Raw genomic sequence first — 18,106 nt, 5'->3', positions numbered from 1 at the left:
ACAGTAATGACCTCAATATTGTTACTGTAGGAAAATAAATTTGCTTCCTCTTTGTACACTGTAAGTTTGAGTATATAGTTTCCCCTCCATTCTTACTGAAAACAAAATAAGGCTATTGTAGATACTAACAGCGTTCCTCAAGGAATTTTAAGATGCTCTGTTAAACAGGGGCAGCACGAAAAGAGGAAGAAGAGTCTTGATTTTCCTCTTTACTGTTTCCAGATGTAGATAATGGTATTGGTTTGGAAGAAAATGCAGTTGGTGGAAGGACCTGCTCTGAGTATTTGGGGTAACGGGTGTATACATTTATCTTGTCTACCTTTATTGCATTCGGAGTGACATGTGGATTCAGATTACCTTAACACTGTGGTCTGTATTCAGATTTCTGTGAAACTCTTACTGATTTGGGGGGGGGGGGGCTTCAGAGAATGTTGTTCAATAGCCCTGGTTTGGTTTCTCTTTCTGGGTGTGTTTTTCTAGTCTTGAGCAACTTGCCTAGCACCAGGTAGCTAAACTGTCTGAGAAGCCATGTGAAAGGTGCAGGGGAAGGCAAGTCTCGGCATACGTGGCTGATTGCTGTCATGTCTCAACTGCTGCTTGTCCTTTTCCTAAGCAAGACTGAACCTGAGGCAGGTGTTTTGCAGCTCTCTGCTCAATTCTCAATGGCAGCTGTGACACTGACTCGTGTCTGGACAAATTCACTTTGCTGTTTGGCAGAGCTCTGAACAGTGACAAGGACACTGAAGCTGTCTGTGTGCAAGATACGCTTATCTTTTACCCATGCTGAATTTTCCAAGTCCTGTGTGTTAGACTCAGATACCTGATACTGATCATTCTTTGGCTGGTTTCTTTACCAAGTTTAAGGTGAGCATTATGCAGAAACATGATCTCTGTATTGATATTTAGGACTTAAAAGTGTAGTTTGAGTTTTAATCCTGTGACTGGCTTTCGGGGATGGCTTGGTTTGATAAAGCAGCTCCACTATAAAATATTAGCATTACCTAACTACTCTAAGTGATATTTCCACATTTCTGTTCAACTGCCCTTTATAATTCCTAGGGGTAAGACTTAAAACTGAAACAAAAACAAATCAAGTAGTAAAAAACTTGTGTTATTAATGGTTGTCTGTAAAACCTGAGCAAACCTGTAGCAAACTAACAGCTGCATTGTAACAGTAGCTGATTACCTGCCTGGAAAGTTGCCTTGTTTGTCTTTTAATTGGCACTGCTGGTACTTTGCCCTTAAAGACAGAGTCATCGTCTGCTGTGGCCACTTCTTTGTTCAGTTGAAAACAGGAGTCAGCAACCAGAATGTGTGGAGTTAGAAACTAAGTAAAATTACTTCATCTGCCACTGTCATAGTCACATTTCTGGTCACTTAGCTAAATTGCAGTGATTAACAACTGCTCTTAAATACACATATACTGAACATGTTTGCATTGCCTGGCTTTTCTTGATGAGTTTTAAAGATCTTATCTTGCTCTGTGTTTGTTGGCTGGATTTCAAGTGTGATGATATCCAGTCTCTAGTCCTGTGGCTCTGTTTGATCTCTTAATAAAAAATATGTCAGAACCTTTGAATAAAGGTATACCATATATCTTCTAAGGAACAGACTGCCAATCTGACAGCAATGTCTCAGAGTAGTACTTTTAAAGTATATGCTATTGACAAGCTCGTAATGTGGTTTGACAAATATGTTCTTCGTGGCAGATGGGTAACTTTTTATAGGCAGAGGAATTCTCTGTTTAGGGGAGGGTATCTTGCTGGCTGCTATGTTCTCTTCCTAGGTCATTGGCTCTGTAGACTATTTCTTTATTCCTATGTGCTTGTGTATGTTGGCGTTCATACACAGCAGTCATCATTCCCCAACAGAGCCCATTCTGCTTGAATGTTTACTTCATTTATTACAGTTTAAAAGAGTATCCCATTTCACTTTCTCGTATTGAACTGTATGTGTTTTTCAGGACCTTGTGAAGACCAGCCTTTGGGTGTGAGCTTATTGACTGGGCTTTATCAGGCAGTAGTGTGTTTAACTTCACTGTCCAGTTTGCAGGAAGCTGCAAGGCTGCAGGATGCAAATTTGGGGTCTCATTAAAGCATTTCTTTGTATATGTTTTTACAGATTTGAATAAAATCAAAACATGGGAATTGACAGTATTTGTACTCACTGCTTACCTTTGTATACTTTCCCCTATGATTTTTATTTGTTTATTTTTCAAGTATATTCTTAAGTATACTTTTCAAGAGCTGTTTGGTAACAGAGTCTTGTAGATATCAGCTGGTGCAACTGATACATGACCTGGTTTGGTCGTGTAAGCTTTAGGCCTAATAAAGAGTTCATGTATTCTGACTCAAGGTTTGGAGTTATTGTGAGGTAACGGATATAATGCCATCGTATACATTCACCTTTATACAAGCCCATAAGTGCTCATTCCTTAGCTCCATCTCTTTTTCGTGGAGGCCCAGGAGATAATGTGCTTGTAAGGAGACCACTACTACTTGAGAGAGGGTTTGTACAACGGCCCTGGCCTGCCTCTTCCTCTTCCAAATACACTGGGATAAGGAGTGTGGTGGCAGTACTCCCAATAAAGTTTTTGGTTCAGTGTTGTTGTCAGGGGTAATTCTCTCTCCAATGATACATCCAAACCTACAAAAAGCCAGGTGTTAAGTTTACTTCTACAGCAAAAAATTACTTCATTAGGATAGCTTGGTTCATCTGAAGCAAAGGACTCTTGCACTCTAAGCTGTTTTCTTGCCTGTACCAGCAAAGACATGTCTGGTCCATAGTCAAGAAGAATAAATAGTGGGATGACACTTGCTTCCTTTGACAGCTCGACTTACTATTTTGATTAAATAAGTAGGTTCGAAATGCTGAAGTGGCATTACTTGTTGCTTTGGCATGGAAGGGCTCTGGGTTTACTCAAAGGCCACCCTGGTTTAAATATAAGTGCTAAAGTATACAAATGTAGCATTTTTAAGGTGGTTTTGTTTTGTTTTGTTTTGTTTTTTTTTTAATATCTATTTTTTGGTATTCAACTTTAGAGAAGGGATTGATGAATTATTTAATGAAAAGACTGGGAAGACTCTCACCACATCACTCTGTAAATGAAAGTGTCTTTTTGGTTATTCACTACGAACTATAGTCATGTTCTTTCAACCTTGTTTCACTAATAAGTGGGGTTTTTTTTAGCTATAATAAGTATCTAATATATAAAACATCTAATTCAGATAACATATTTTGTTAGCAAATCCAGGTTCAGGAGACACAGGTTCACAACTAAAAAGCAAAAGACTAAGTTATAATTAAAGAGCTTCTGTACACAAAGGTCCCTGCTTAATTTAATGCAGATCAAGAGCATTGACAGATGTTGACAGAACAGTCCCTTCTAGCCAGATGAGCTGTGGAGTGAGTAGTTGGTGAGTACACCTGGTCATGTTATGAAGGATCATGTTGTGTTCATTCTCATTGGCTCTTCCATGGTTTGAGTGTTTTGCAGTAAGAGCAGGGATTATGTTTTGGATGCATTAAGGATGTTTAGTTAGCCCAAAATAATCTTCTTGTCTCTTTTTTCCCCAGCTTTTTTCTCTCCTTAGTCTTGAGATGAAGGCATAGTGTTGTCCTCATACTGCATGAAGTTAACCTGAGGCAAAGAAATGGGATTTGTGTCCTGATAAATCATTTATGTAATACTGCTGTATATCAGGATTAATTTTGCTAAGGATAAACTTCAGTTGGGGTCAGACAGCAACAGTATCTCAAGAGGCCTCTTACACATATTACATTTTGTCAGGATTCACTGGAGGTTGATGAGTATGGTGTAGGTAGTTTACTATCAATATATGCTGTATTATTGATTCTTTGAGAAAATTATTGGTAGTTCTGGAATTTCAGTAACACCTTTAGTAAAGCATCTTGTTTGTTTCATTCATCACTAATTTCCTCCACTGGGAAACCTCTCGAGAAGGTTTGGGAAAGTATACAACAGGATTTATTGCTTGTCAATCTATAAATAAGGAATGGTGATGCCTCTTAATATACCAAAGAGTGTTTTAAGGCTAATAATCAACATGAGATTTGGAACATCTGAAGTGTTGCCTAGTGCTGCTGGTATTAGTTGTTGTAGAGTAGTTTTAGAGCACAGAAATAATTGTCACCTTTATGCCATTTATGCTTAAGTGAAGGTTATGTAGACTCTTGACTTTTTTTGTGGATGGCCTCAGAACTTTGTTGTACATAAAACACTTGAAAACTTTGTACAAAAGCATCTCAATAAGCCCCACAATATTAAAAAAAGGAAAAACATTCATGAACTTACATCTTCTGCCTTTGCAGAGACTCTGATACAGAGCAGAAAATATGTGTAATCTTTTAGAAATTTTACTTGTTTCCAGGCCTGATAAAAACTGCAGTTTCTTTGTTAGATTTACTGTTTAATAAATCCATACCTGAAAATATGAAGGATGGATTTTTATGGGATTATCATCTAGAAGTTGCCATCCAGAAAGAACGTTCTTATTTTAAGATATCAGATCCTTACTGTGCATTAGCTGTATTCAAGGAAGAACTAATAGTTTTGTTTTAATGGTATGGTAAAAAGGCTCTGAAGAAAGTTGCTGTGTGAGTGCAGCATAAAATAGCTGATGGTTTTGTGTTTGTTCCATAAGGAGCCATGCACAGTAATATGGGAAGGGCTGGCCTGAGCAGGGAGTTTAATCTCAGTCTTGCGCAGGTGCGCCTTACACAGCATGCCAGCAATTCCCGGTAAGTTTCTATCCTTGTTTTTCAGCAGCTTGTTCTTGTATCCATGCCTTAAGGGCTGGTGATTCAGAGTTCTCAGTTCTCTGGGCATGTGAGGAGAGCTGTCAAGGGTGGGGCAAACCTATATTTACATTTTTTGGTCATTTATAAAGTATTGAATAACAAGTATGAGTTTGCCTTAAAGGTGAGCAAATACCACCAGTTTTCAAGTATGAAGAAGCTTAAGTGTATCCGTTTCCTTTCCTTTTTTTTTTTCCTTGCCTTTTTTTTCATCTGGATGATAGAAATCTCTTCCCTTGTTTTCCCAAAGGAAACAGGGAAATGGCTTAGAACAGTGATGAAGAGGCATAGATAGAGCTTCAGAGTTCCTGTGTAGGAAATGCAGTTTCACTTAAGGTGCTCTTTATTAGAGTAACTGCATCAGCATGGTTTCTTCCCTGTTTATCTACCTGTTTGGTTTTTTTTTCTGCTTCTTTAGTATGGGAGATGGCAGGGGTCTTGGTGGCAAAGTAAAGGGATGGGCAGGAGACATTAGTTATACTGGTGCGGGGATACAGGGCACATTTTTAAGAAGCCTGATTTTGTCCATTCCTACTCTATAGATCCACCTTTTTAGTTGAATGAGCAGGAGGAGGGAGTTTTCCCACATGTTGAAATGATCACATTTCATGTGAGTTTGCATGTGGACTGCAACTTTGTTTTTGGTAGGTTTGTTTAATGTTTTTAATTTGAGGGCTCTGCATTGCTGATCCCAGCTGAGCTGAGATTCTGGCTAAGAGATTTCTAGCATTCCTTTATTTCCCTTTCTAGTTGATATAGTTAGCAGGGTCTTGCCATTTCCCTGCTGCTGGTCTAGGCACACAAGGAGCAGCAGCATTTTGAGTTAGTAGCCCAGGAGCTAATACTGCTGTCTCTATCCCATCCTTCATGTCTCTCAGTCATGCATCTCTAAACTGGAGTGATCTTGGAGAAAAGAGGATAACATGAGGTTTTTACATTTAAGGTACTTCTGCTGCTGAGAGTAACAGGCATGCTGAAGGCAAACAAAACAGTGGTGCTGTGGACCTAGCTTCTAGTTAGTTGAGTTAGTTTTATTTCACTGGGTTTTGAAATACTGGGGAGGAGGGAGAAAAGGCACATAACAGTGCAGAGTATAACTTCATTTGTAAGAGCTTCTTGTTGGAAAAAGTTTATCTAAAGCTAGAAGGAGTTAGCAGTTTTTCAGATGGCTAGTCTACCACTCTACATATTCATGCCTTCAGAGGTAGGGTGAAGTTTAGGATGAAATTCCAACATCTCTGCTGTCATTAGCTGAAAATTATATATTCATACCCTCTATCTGGTTTTAATGAAGTTGGCTTGAAATAAAACCTGTATGCTAGTGTACCTTTTCTCAGGTACAAGGGAAAATCTGAGGAGATACTAAGGGGCTGGAATAAGATGCATAGTGATGTGAGCAGCCCTCATTCTTGCAGTATGAATCTTGAAGACTGAACAGTGCTCTTTCATGTCAAGGTTGGTTTCTCTAAGGTTTGGCAGTGTTTTCAGCTTCTGTCTAGTGGCAGTAAAATGTCTATGGTCTCAAAGACCAAACAGCCCACATGGGACACACTTGAAGGAACAGAATTGGGAAGTTGTGGCAATAATGGCACATCCCTAAGGTAGTAAAATAAAAGGTTTAAGAAAGACACACGAAAATATGTGGTAAAGTGGAAGTTGAATTGGTAGCTGATAGATTGTTCTGCATATTATTACTGGTTGAAACAATGAACCTTCAGTATCCTGGAGGTTGATCCCTTCCCTGCTGATCCCTGCAGCTCAGCTCTTGTGTGATCTTGGATAAATCATTCGATCTTTTCATGTCTACACTGTGGAGTTTAAAGAAAAAAAAACTCTCCTTGGACTCTTGTTGGAAGTAAATGTTAATAAATGGAAGTACTCAGCTGGTCTGGATGTACATGTGTATCAGTATTGCATTAACCATGCTTTCTAGCATTGATCTGTAACGTGAGCCAGTGTGGCTTTGAAATGGTGACTGCAAGCCAGTACATTCACCTTGTAATTTTTGAACTCTATCAATAAGATTGTTTAACTCTTCATTGATCAGAAATTGATTGTTTGAGGAGCCACCATCTTACTCAGACACTTTCCAATTACTGCAATTCTAGAAGTACATCCAGTTCATCCATAGACTATTAATGAAGTTTATGACCCGTGTTATGTAAGAAGTCTGTGTAGATAGCCAGAAGAGCTTTACAATAAATGAAATGGAGAGCTAATTTAACCAGAGGAGGTGCTGCAACATTAACTTTATTCTTTTTCTTTTTTCCCTATGTAGCTATTGGCGAATATGAAGAGCTTAGAGCAGAAAATAAGAAAACGAAAGAAGAGGTTTGTATCTCCTGATTCTTATTTATAATATGAAAATGCTAAATATCAGAATACCCTATTGTCTATGGCAGGTTGTTGTCTGCTTTTGTGACCTCAGCTGATTATTTACAAGTAGTAAGTATTAGTTGTACTTATATGTATTAAGGAGCAATAGATACAACTTCCAGCAGCTATTTTATCTGTTCCACTCCAGAAAAGTTTATATATATATATATATATATATATATATATATATGTATATATGATTGATGCTATAGTCAGTTTGCCTGTGGTTACAGTGTGAGCACAGACCAAGTAAACTGTTTAGATATTCTTAGGAAAACTTGTTTTCTCTTGCATCTGAAAATTGTTTATTACAACTTTATTTGCACAGTCAGACTTCCTGAAAAGAAAATAAAACAATTCCACTTACCCAACCCTTCTGAAAATTCAAAATGTGGGAATATGGTTTCTGAAGGTATTTGAAGTCTCCAACCCAATTTTTAATAGGAGAGCAAAATGTCTTTACTTGCAGGATGGTACTGCAGTGTAAAATGGGTTCTTAGCATCCTTCTGTGAAATCTGGTGCCTGTACAACTTGAAAAGAAGCTTTAAATGTATGGGCTGAACTTCACACATTACTACAAGCTTATTGTTTCAGTGTTTAGAGATACTGGAGTAAGAAATAATGACCAGTTTCTAGATTGTTCCTTGTAATTACAATGAAATGTCTTTATAGGAATAAAATTAAGCACATTAAGTATCTTTTTTCACTCAGGACTCTTGTTCATTCACTATGCCTGCTTTCTGCAAGGAAGCCAACAGGAACAGAGAGCTCAGATTTGATGGCAGTGTTATGTTGCATAAATCCAAGTCAATGTGCAAAAGGTTTTTAGCAGATACCTGCCAAAAGAAACTGTGGCCACTAAAGTCCTCTTATCACTTCTAGATGGTGAAGAAGGCAGAGAAGCTGGTGCTGCACTGTATGCATGTAGGTTATTTCAGCTTTTTATGAAGTCATTTCCGAAAGGTCACTTTTAGTCCAGTTGTTATAAATGTTGCAACTCAAGGACTGGGAAGATCGTGTCCTTAACTACTGTATCATTCTTGAAGAAAACTTGATCTTCATGTTATACTTCAGCAGTGATTGTGTCTATTTCCATTGAGCTCATCATATTGTGCTTCACTCCCTCCTCCCGCCTGGCCTCCTCATCTTTTTTACTATGCTTATTGCTGCATTTCTGTTCTGCTGTCCTACATCAGAGCCTTAGATATCCAGGGAAATACATCCTTTATTTTTGCAGTTTGGAAGACTGTGGCAGCTCATGTCAGGGTGCTCTGAAGAACGAAACTGAGTTAGACCAAGAGCCCATCTAGCTCAGTATCATGTCTCTGACAGCAACAGAGAAGGGGTAGTGTAAAAGCCTGTATAACACCTCCAAAGAGTACTCTTCTGATCTCCAAAACTCTTGCAGCTTGTGGACTTCCTCAGCATGTTCTGCCCTCCACAGCTTTCTCCCTTGAATTTGTCCTGTCCCCCCAAGCCCGTGCTGATGACTGATGTTGATCATGTGTGAGGAGTTTCATACAAGACCTGTCCACTGCCCTTCTTTGTTCCTTGCTCATCTCTCTCACAAGACTTCTTTCCTGTAAGTGCATCTCTCTAGCCACTCCTTGTGTATTTTTTTTGGAGACTGGTATGATGGTTTTCAGAATACTTGCATAACAAATGAAAATCCTCCACTTCTGAGCACATGGGGATTACATACACAAATTAAGCACGTGCTCAGGGTTGGAGGATTTTTAGTTCTTACGCAAGTGTTCTTCATCCAAGAACCTCCATCCTGCAGATTGGGGTGCTTGTGTAAGCAGTCCTGCTTAGTTGTTTAAGTGCTTGGACTCAAGTGGCTCAGTGTGAGGCCCCAAGTACATTTTGTCTACAAAATCTACTGGTGCAGAGTTCTTGGTTTTATTTGCTTACAGTGCCAATATTGGAATAAACTATTCCTTGTGTTATTGCAGGGTTGGGTAATCCTGAATGCTCATTAATGTTTTTAACTTTGTGTCTTAGTTTGTGCTTTGCAGGATCAAACTTGATACTGGAGGAAGTATAGCAGAGGTTATCTTTGCTTGTGGGTCTGGGAAATTGTGGGTGCATTCAGTTCCAGTTTCTGCCACTGTCTGTCAGTATGAGTGGAAGCAGATGGCTTCCTCTCTATCAATTGTGGTCACATAATTGCATTGATAGGAGGAAGACAAGTGGAACTACTTTTCAGCAAAGGACTTGGAGGCTACTTGTGGCAGTAACACAAGGAGTTAGACAGGGGTCTGTATCTGTGTGCTTTTGACACACTCGATGGAGTTGTTTTCTAAGTCACCACTACACTTGTATGGCTCTGACAGATGAGCTTTGCCATGAAGAAATGATCTTAGTTTACATTAGAAACATGGGACTTGGTGTATAATGGGCAGCTAACTTAAAACGTGTCCTGAGTCTCCAGCTTGCATGGCAGGTTCTGCAATTCAAGGCATCCAAAGCAGGGGGCTTTGAGCAATGCGGTCTAGTGAAGGTGTCCCTGCCCATGACAGGAGGTTGGAACTGGAGGATCTTTAAGGTTGCTTCCAACCTAAGCCATTCTATGAAAAATCGACTTTTATGTAGGTTACTTTGTTCAAAGCCCTGCTACTTAAAAGGCTTTAAGTAATGAAAATTCAGGAGCAAAATGTCAAATCTTTGATCCATAATGTCTCTTCCTCATTGTCTTCCTAAACTGCCATTTGGTGGGGTCTCTGACAGGCATTTTTTTAATTAATATTTTTAAATCCTTTGAAAACCCAGAGCAAGAATGATATTATCAGATTACTTCTCTTAGGTCATCCTTTTAATTGAAATAGCAGACTAAACACACATGCCAGTCCCCCCAAAACAGATAACTAATGTTCTGTTGCACACAAATGTAGATCACTTAATATGCAGTTCTGACGTATTCAGAGACAGATCATGAATAAATATTTGACTACTTGCTAATCAGACAGAAATGACTCTGAACACTGGTTTTGACAGTGTTTTGTCATGCTGCCAGTAGGGAAAAGAAAAAAGGAAGGCGAGACAGCTATCCAAAACAGTAGGTGTAATACTGTATCTCTGATACATCATTCACGGTGTTTGCTCTGTTAAAGCAAATGTATAGAGTGGATTATATGTTTTGTCACCAAATGAGAACGGGGAAAGGATTCTGCCTTGATAACATGCTTATTCTTCTGTAAGTAGGGTATAGCAAACATCAGATGACACTTGTGAGCACTGTACCAAACTCATAATTTTACAACAAGCATTAAATCTGCATAAATTTCACAGTCTATGTAAATCGGAAAGAATGCATATTGTGTTGCTTAGCAATGGCTTGATTGACTATACGGCTACTACGTGAACTACTTGCATCTTAATATCTGGACTGAACAATCTCCTCGTTGTTTTTGCCCTTTGAAGGTCTTTTACTTGAAGTGAGTAGGAGCTTATGTGCAGAACAGTTGGTAATAAAGAAGCCTGTTGGAAGAGAATAGACAAGAAGTTCCCTGAAGTTAGTGGCAAGGAGATGATGTATCCACAGCCTTCCAGCAGGTTGTGTGCACCAGCTTCCTGACTGTCCTGGTATTGTTTTAGCTCCAAGTACAGACCAAGTTCATGCACTGCTGTTTGCCTCGCTATACATGCAGCATTTGGTTTGAACACCAGCGACATATACATGATAGACTTGTAGTTAGCATACCAGTTGTTTGTGCTAGAAGTTAAAGTGTTGCCTTGTGTACCTAGAAGGCAAAAACCTGAAACTGAGTGGGATCAGCAAAGCTCCTTAACTTGCTCCTGCAGAGATGAGGAATTCAATGGAGTTATTCACAAAATGAATTTTGGCAACTGACTTTTTAGTTTGCTTCTAAAAAGACAGATGCAATGTATTTTTATTGCCAGAAAATTATTATTGACTCCTATGGCTAGTTCAGGACTGGAATGAGAAAAGTGTGTATCACCTTTTATTTTTTTATTGGGATTATGGTACAATAAATATTAGATTAAAAATATAGTAAGTAAAATGATATAAATACTCATTTTCCTCTGCTGAGAAGCTGGAACTCTTAACAAAATAAAGTTTAAAATGGAAAATATATTGATAATCCAGCATCTATCAGCCTTTTTATTATTATACAGAGTGCTTTGGAATATGGAGCTGTCTGTTAATACTGACAAGGGGAGACTTGGTAAACACATGAAAGCTCTTTCTCCGCAACTGTTGCAAGTGCTTGAATGGGAAACATGAACAGTAGATTTTATAGCAATGTTATGCTGTTAATCTAATATTTAGGATTAGTGGTATTTTTTGTTAATTAACGATCCTAATGTATGTGCATTAAACTGCCTTTTTGAAAAGGGAGGTGGTTGTGAATTTTTGAAAGCAGATCTCTCTCCTAAGTTTTGATCTTTTAATTTTCCTATTTTAAAGGTAAGGTCAGTTTATTTTAAGGGGTAACAATAGTTTTTTATGATGAAACCTAATAGGAATATTTTGTTTGCTAAACTTTCAAGTTTGAAACATTAACAAGTAGTTAAAGACAATCTAAACTTTACCTAATTCTTAGGAAGATTGGAGCTAAACTAGTTTTTTTGGTAGGATTTGCTGCGGCTCTGCTTGCACAGATTTGATTGCAAGACAAAAAGCAAAGTGCTTCCCATTGCTCGTTTCAGCAAGGGCAACAATCTTCTGCTCTCCTTTCCTTCCTGCTCTTTAATTCTGAAGCACAGTAGCAGAGAAAGGAAAATATTGAGGAAGCTGGAACTGAGAGCAGGAATTGCTCTGCAGAGACCCAAACTTACAGACCCTGATTGTGCAGAGAAACATGTGTCGCTATCGGGAGAATAGTCAGCTTGCTGTGGTCCAGATGGAGCTCTCTTTGCAAACAGCACTCAAGGTGAAGTGGAATAGGTCACTGAACTTCCCCTTTTGCTGCACTGGGAAAGCTGTTATGCCTTACAGCGTGTTGCTGGAGGATTTCAAAAGGAGTTTTTCCTATCATTGGGATAGGGAGTGTACAGCATCCTCTACATCAAGGCTTCCATCAGTAGGAAAGTCTCTTGACTTCTGCAGGTAATAGATCAGATCCTCAAAGAGCCCAATCTTCCTGTTTTTTCAACTGAGCATTAAAAATCTCTTTCTTACTTAATATGCAGTGGGCTGAAAGCTTGCAGCATGCAGAAAAATCCGTGGGTGAAGTATGCCAGTGTGGTTACAGTGTCTCTTTTGTAGAGTACAAAGAGGCAGCAGCTCACAGTCATCCCCCTTCTGCAGCCGGGCTGTGTTCTGCCGAACAATCAGCAATACTTTCAGTGTCTTTGATGCCTGTTTTAGACTGCACTTCTGCCAGTAAGGTAATGCTGAGGAAACTGAGAGGGACGACAGCAAGATTCGTGCACAGATTTTCCTTCCCCACCTCTCCTGTGTAGGATTCTCTAAACAGCTCCTTTGTGAACAGGGCCAGATGAATGGTGAGTCCTTGTCCGGTGCCGCTTGCTTAGTATATCTTGCTGCTTCTTAGCGCATCGTGTTGCTTCTACAGCTCTGCCTTGTTTCACAGACCTTTGCAGGAGCTGGTGACTAACCTGTGTCCCCATCTCAGCTGCTGCCCTCACCTTATCACCCCACTGCCAAGAGAAGACTTGCTCACTTTTATAATTGTTCATCTGGTACAATTATGGAAAAGAGAGATTGCTTGTTGAGTGCAGCTCCTTTTGCTCCCACAGAGAGCCATCAGCAGCAGCTTCCAGAGCCTGCATGGAGGCTGCCCCTGAAGCAGCATCAGTGGCATCCTCTGCTTGCCCAGGAGCAGATCCTTCTTTGGGTCTCATCCAAGCTCCTCTGGAGCTGATGGAAGGGCTCTCTCTTGAATTTGGCTGCCTTTGAATCAGGCTCTTCCCCTTCTTGTTACTTAACAGCAGGCTCCTTTCCCGGCTAACTGGAAGTGGGTTCTCATGTGGAAAAACTGAAAATCAAGCAAAATCAGTTCAGTTGGGTTTTTTTTTTTTCCAGTTCTGTTCCAATGACCAGTATCCTTGTTCTTGCAGTTACACTGTAAAGAGCTCAGTCACACAGCTCTCTTCCAAAACTTAACTCATGGTCTTACGTTGATTTATTACTGTGAGCATAGACAGATGCATGTGAGGAAGGATGTCTGCTATGCTGTGTGTGTTAAGACGCATTGTGTGCCAGTCATACTTCCCCCTGGGTCATGTGTTTTTCACAGTGTGGTTAATCACTGACTGTGGCTCTTGGGAACTTTACTTATTTCGTTGTGAGTTCTGTCATTGGCTTATGGAAGTGGTTTTCTTAGAGAAGTCTATTTAATGTCTGTTTTATTCTTGTTGGGGAAACTTTCTATCTCAAGATCAGTGATTGCAGTCCTGTGTAGTATTAGTATTAACTCCCAAATTAATAAAGCTAGGGTGATAGGAAATCCTTACAGTATGAAGGTGGTTGTTCTCCCTTCTTCAAGGGTGAAGTTTTGCTCATGAGATTGGGAAGCTGAACAGCATGTCCCTGTTTATTGGCTTTGGGGTTTTCTTTGCACATGGTAGGTATAGAAATGTAAACCTCTCTTCCAAGTCCAGTTGCATTAATTAAACCAGACTTAAAGCATATTCTTGATGCGCAGTTTTGCATGTTAAGAAAGTATTGCTTTTACTGTTGTGCGGAACATGGATGAGTTTTTGTATCAGTTTGGATAATATAGTTCTAAAGTATTTCCATAGTAACTCTGAATTGGAACCTAAAATCAAGTGCAACTTGCCAGTTTCATTAGAAAATACTCTGGGTAATGAATTTTTTATGCATAGTTTCCATTGATCCTGCATGACTGAGAGCAAGAAGAAACAATGCTTTGATAAGCTTCTGTACGTTACCTTGCCAGCAGTTGATCTTTGCTGCTTTTGCATGTTGTGACTGACTGCTAATGAAATAACTGGGATCAGTGTTTCATTTCAATTTTCTCTTCTTCTGCAGTGTGACAAAATCAAGCAAGAACGAGATGAAGCTGTCAAAAAACTGGAGGAGTTTCAGAAAAGTAAGCTGATCATGTTAGTGGGGTTATTTTGGTATAGAGAGTACTCTACAGCATCGTTAAGAAGGCTGAGATTTGGATCCATGTGCTGTTTCTCCTTCAAAGCCTTGTGTTAAGGAGCTAATCCAGTGAGACTTCAATGATTGTCAGGTGAACTGCTGTCACAGCATTTATAGGCTCTGACACAGGGAGCCATTCTTGGGCTGCAGAGTGGTGAAAATACAGTTACAAATGCATCTCTATCTCACCTGGATTCTGCAAGTGACATGTTTGGATGGAATGGGATTTGACCCATTGCTGAGATTCCTAATAATAATAATAATAATGGTATTTTTTTCATGAATGAGTTCATCCAAAATACCAATAAAGGTATTAAGGATGAACCCCCGTCTCTTGGTAGTTTTTAGTGCAAGTTATGTCTTATCTGGGCTGTGAGAAATTCATTATTCAATTTTACAGTTCTATAGTAATGGTTCTGTTGAAACTGTATGGTGTCTGGAAGCAACAAAGCACATCTAATGGGAGTGGAAGTATCCTAGTGGAATAGCTCCTTGCAAGAGACAATTGCAATGGGATTGTGGTCTGTGATGTCTGGTTTGTGCCGGTACCATGAACTGCACTGTGAAGCATCAGAAATGTGGTTGAAGTTAATGCAGGAGAAAGAAATCACGTGGTCTGTATTTTTGTGTGACTGTGCTTTCTTCTATTTTATAATTGTTCATCTGATACAATTATGGAAAAGAATCTAAGATCAACAGAAATGATCTGTAATCTTGGATAACTGTTCTGTGAGGCAGGAATGTTCTCCAAGAAGTCTAATTCCTCTGGAAAAAACTGCAGCCTGTTTTGTTTTTGTTATGATAGGAGGAATACGAGAGTGTGGCAGAAAATGTCAAGTAGTTAAGACTTAAAATTTGAAGTTATATTTGATGTTGTAAAATTTTATAGGTTTCTTTTATCTTCCTTTCACATTTTTTAAAGGACATACCTTGTAAACATAGTGATAAAATGCCAGGAATATTAGGATTTTAAGGCAATAATAGAGCCCATTATTTAAACGACAATATAAAAGGCAATTATATTGATGAAGAGCTACATTGGCTTTGTGTCTGTGAATAAACTTGGCCTGTACTCAGCTTCTATTTGTTCTCCTGGCATAAACACATATTGTGTGTGATTCCAGTTTAATGGGGCCCCGTTTGTATGCCAAGCAGCTGCATTTTAGGCCCTATTGCGTGATTTCATAGCTCTCTGAAAATTGGTTCTATTGAGCACAAGAGATAGAAGGTGGTGGTGGGGGGGAAAGCTTCAACACACAATCATTTCTTTTCAATTGGAGCCAGCAAGGTTGATGACAACATGACCATTGTGTTATAATGATAAGACCACTAAGGATCTGTACCTCTCATCAAGGCTTTCACACAACAGCAGATACAATTTAATTCACTGCTCTGTCAGCAGTGCTGATACCATTATGCCGTCTGTCTCCACAGTTATAATCACTGTCCTCCGAGAAATGCAGTTGAAATGATCTTGAGCAGTCAAAGAAACTCTCAATTAAGGCTGCCACTTCCAATGTGTCAGATTGTGTCTTATGCACTTGGTACAATTTTCACTTCCAATCCTGTTTATTTACAATGTCTACCAGTAATTACGCTTAACATGTCATTTAGTGAGGGTGCCCCTGCCAAGGAGATTGTTGGGTGCTGCAGTACCATTGAGTGGGAGTTTCTCGCAGTCAATGCCATCAGCGGCTTTTAGTCCCTGATGGGATGCAGTAGTAATGTTGATAATGCAAGTATCGTGCTCATCAAGTCATAATTAGATGCCACTCAAATGTGCCACTTGTAATAACAGTGTTGATTCATGTTTTCTCGGTGACTGCAACTACTAATTAGTTAAGTGGTTTTTGGTTGGCCTGCATTTGCTGCGCAGTATTATTACCCCTGAAAAAAACTGTCAAGGTTAGAGATGTTTCAGGCCACTTAGTGCTGCTTTATGAATATTAATATTGACATAATAAGAACTTTGGACAGACTTAGGAAATAATATATTTTTTTTTTGTATTTAATTTGGAAAGTTTTTTTTTCCCCCCCTGAGTTAATCATAATTGCAGGTTAATTAAGTTTAAATGAAGCAAGAGTAATCCCTAGTTCTGCCATGTGATCCCAATCCTAGTTTCCTAACTTTAGCCTTGCTTGAGGCCATTAGATTCCTGTCTGTAAAATGGGAACAGCTCTGTATCTCCATTGCTTCCTCATCCTGCTTGGAGCATTTCATTGCTCCAAATTCCCAGAGATAGTACAATAAACCCAAAAGAGATATGGGCACATACTACCTGAATCTCTTTCTTAATTTGGTTTAATGTAGCAGCTGGTACTGCATGCTTGGAACAGGTATTTTCTCCAGCATCAGAAAAGGTGGAAATAAGAACACAGCTGAAGAGTTGTGGTTGCTCTGCTGTTAGAAGACCTCATGTGAATGTATTCTTGGGACCAAGGTTTCCCAGTACTCTGTCCTGCTTTTTTTGACTATTTTTATTTTGTAGAACTTATTTCTTGCATGCAGCTACTGATTTAATAGCAAACTCCAAAATATTGCTGGTTTCCTATGTTGCTAACAAAAATGTTAGTTAATATTGGCTAAGTATCTGTAAAGCTGTGTAAATAACCCTTGTTAATGGCCTGCTTTTTCCTTCCTGAAGTTGTGTTTTGTAGTCATTAAGATGACTTCTGGATACCAAAGAGGACTTGAGTATCTCTCTTCAGTGTTTAGGCAGAAAGTCTTGGAAGAGGGCTAGGGGGATATTCTACCCAGTGGTATAAATTCACTAGGTTTTAAAGCTTATCTTAATGAAAATGAAAGATGATAGCAAAAGTCCTCCATATTTACCCTCTATTCTTCCGGTCTTGTTTGTGCTCCAAAGTACTGTTCAGCTGCAAATAGTCTTTTCTGACCATCGAAATCCTGACACTGGGCTGAGAAGGAATCTGTGCCATGAAATAACTTGCAGAATTAGGGACCTGGCTGCTGTTTAGGACGGATCAGGGTGCCAGCAACCAAGGAGGAATTGCATCAATGAGCTAGATGCTAGCCTGGGAAATGGGAACTACTGTTGGATTTTCTGCTTTGCTCTAATTTTCCTGTGAAACCTGAAGCTTGTTGCTTGGAAGACTCACTAGTACAGTACCTGTGTACTGAAGTTGAGGGGAACTGCAAGGCAAAACCTATCTGTGCTTTTACATTTCCTCGTCACTCTTAGTGGTATGCTATGTTACAAAATAAGATCTGTTCCAGGACTTTTTAGTCACTTTTAACAATATTGTGTATTTTCAACATGGTAACTAAGTAGGTACCCACTTTAGTAAAAGGGATCCTGTAAGTGCAAAGGACAGATGTGCTCTCTTGCTTTTACAGCTGTGCCACCAAATGTAGTACCACAGCCATGTATTTCAGGTGCAGTGCCGATTTCAGGGCATGCTGAAGCACGGAGGGGCTTCAAATAAGAATCAGTTCAGACACTACATCCATATGGTAATATAGAATTTAGGTTGTTCAGATGAGGTTGTCAGATGTCAGGCAGTGTAAGCAGCATTGAGATTCTATCAGGATTGCATCCATTAGGGTCTATCCCAGCTGCTGTAGATAGCTTAGAAGCTGGTGGGGCAGAAGGCAGAGATGAAGGAATTGTGCTGTGGTAATGATTTGACTTCATTGGAACACATCCTGTAGGAGGCTTTGTGAATATGGAGTCTGCAGTCACTTAACTGCTTTCTTCATTTCCTTGTAAACGTGCCTCAGGCCTGTGCTATGTGTCCATCCTGCAGCTCTTCTGGTACAGTCTGTTTAGCAAGTGTGATGATATGTAAAC

General features: G+C 39.4%; 1 protein-coding gene across 5 annotated transcripts in view; it reads left to right on the top strand.

Annotated features, from left to right (window-relative positions):
• Positions 1–18,106, top strand: part of SHTN1 (shootin 1) — a 64,168-nt gene that overhangs the window by 2,244 nt on the left and 43,818 nt on the right. For 3 of the 5 annotated variants that reach the window (XM_031053896.2, XM_031053895.2, XM_005154511.3), the window contains exons 2-3: positions 7,097–7,149; positions 14,178–14,238. In XM_031053896.2, coding sequence (XP_030909756.2) covers positions 7,097–7,149; positions 14,178–14,238 — 114 coding nt within the window. Of the gene's footprint in view, positions 1–7,096; positions 7,150–8,081; positions 8,120–12,610; positions 12,668–14,177; positions 14,239–18,106 lie in introns of those variants that run through there. The other 2 variants (XM_031053897.2, XM_031053898.2) reach the window with 2 other exon arrangements.

The sequence above is a fragment of the Melopsittacus undulatus genome, chromosome 4 (genome assembly GCF_012275295.1).
Source record: "Melopsittacus undulatus isolate bMelUnd1 chromosome 4, bMelUnd1.mat.Z, whole genome shotgun sequence".
Taxonomy (NCBI): Eukaryota; Metazoa; Chordata; class Aves; order Psittaciformes; family Psittaculidae; genus Melopsittacus; species Melopsittacus undulatus.
The sequence above is the reverse complement of the archived record's forward strand: the minus strand, read 5'-3'. Positions and strand labels throughout refer to the sequence as shown.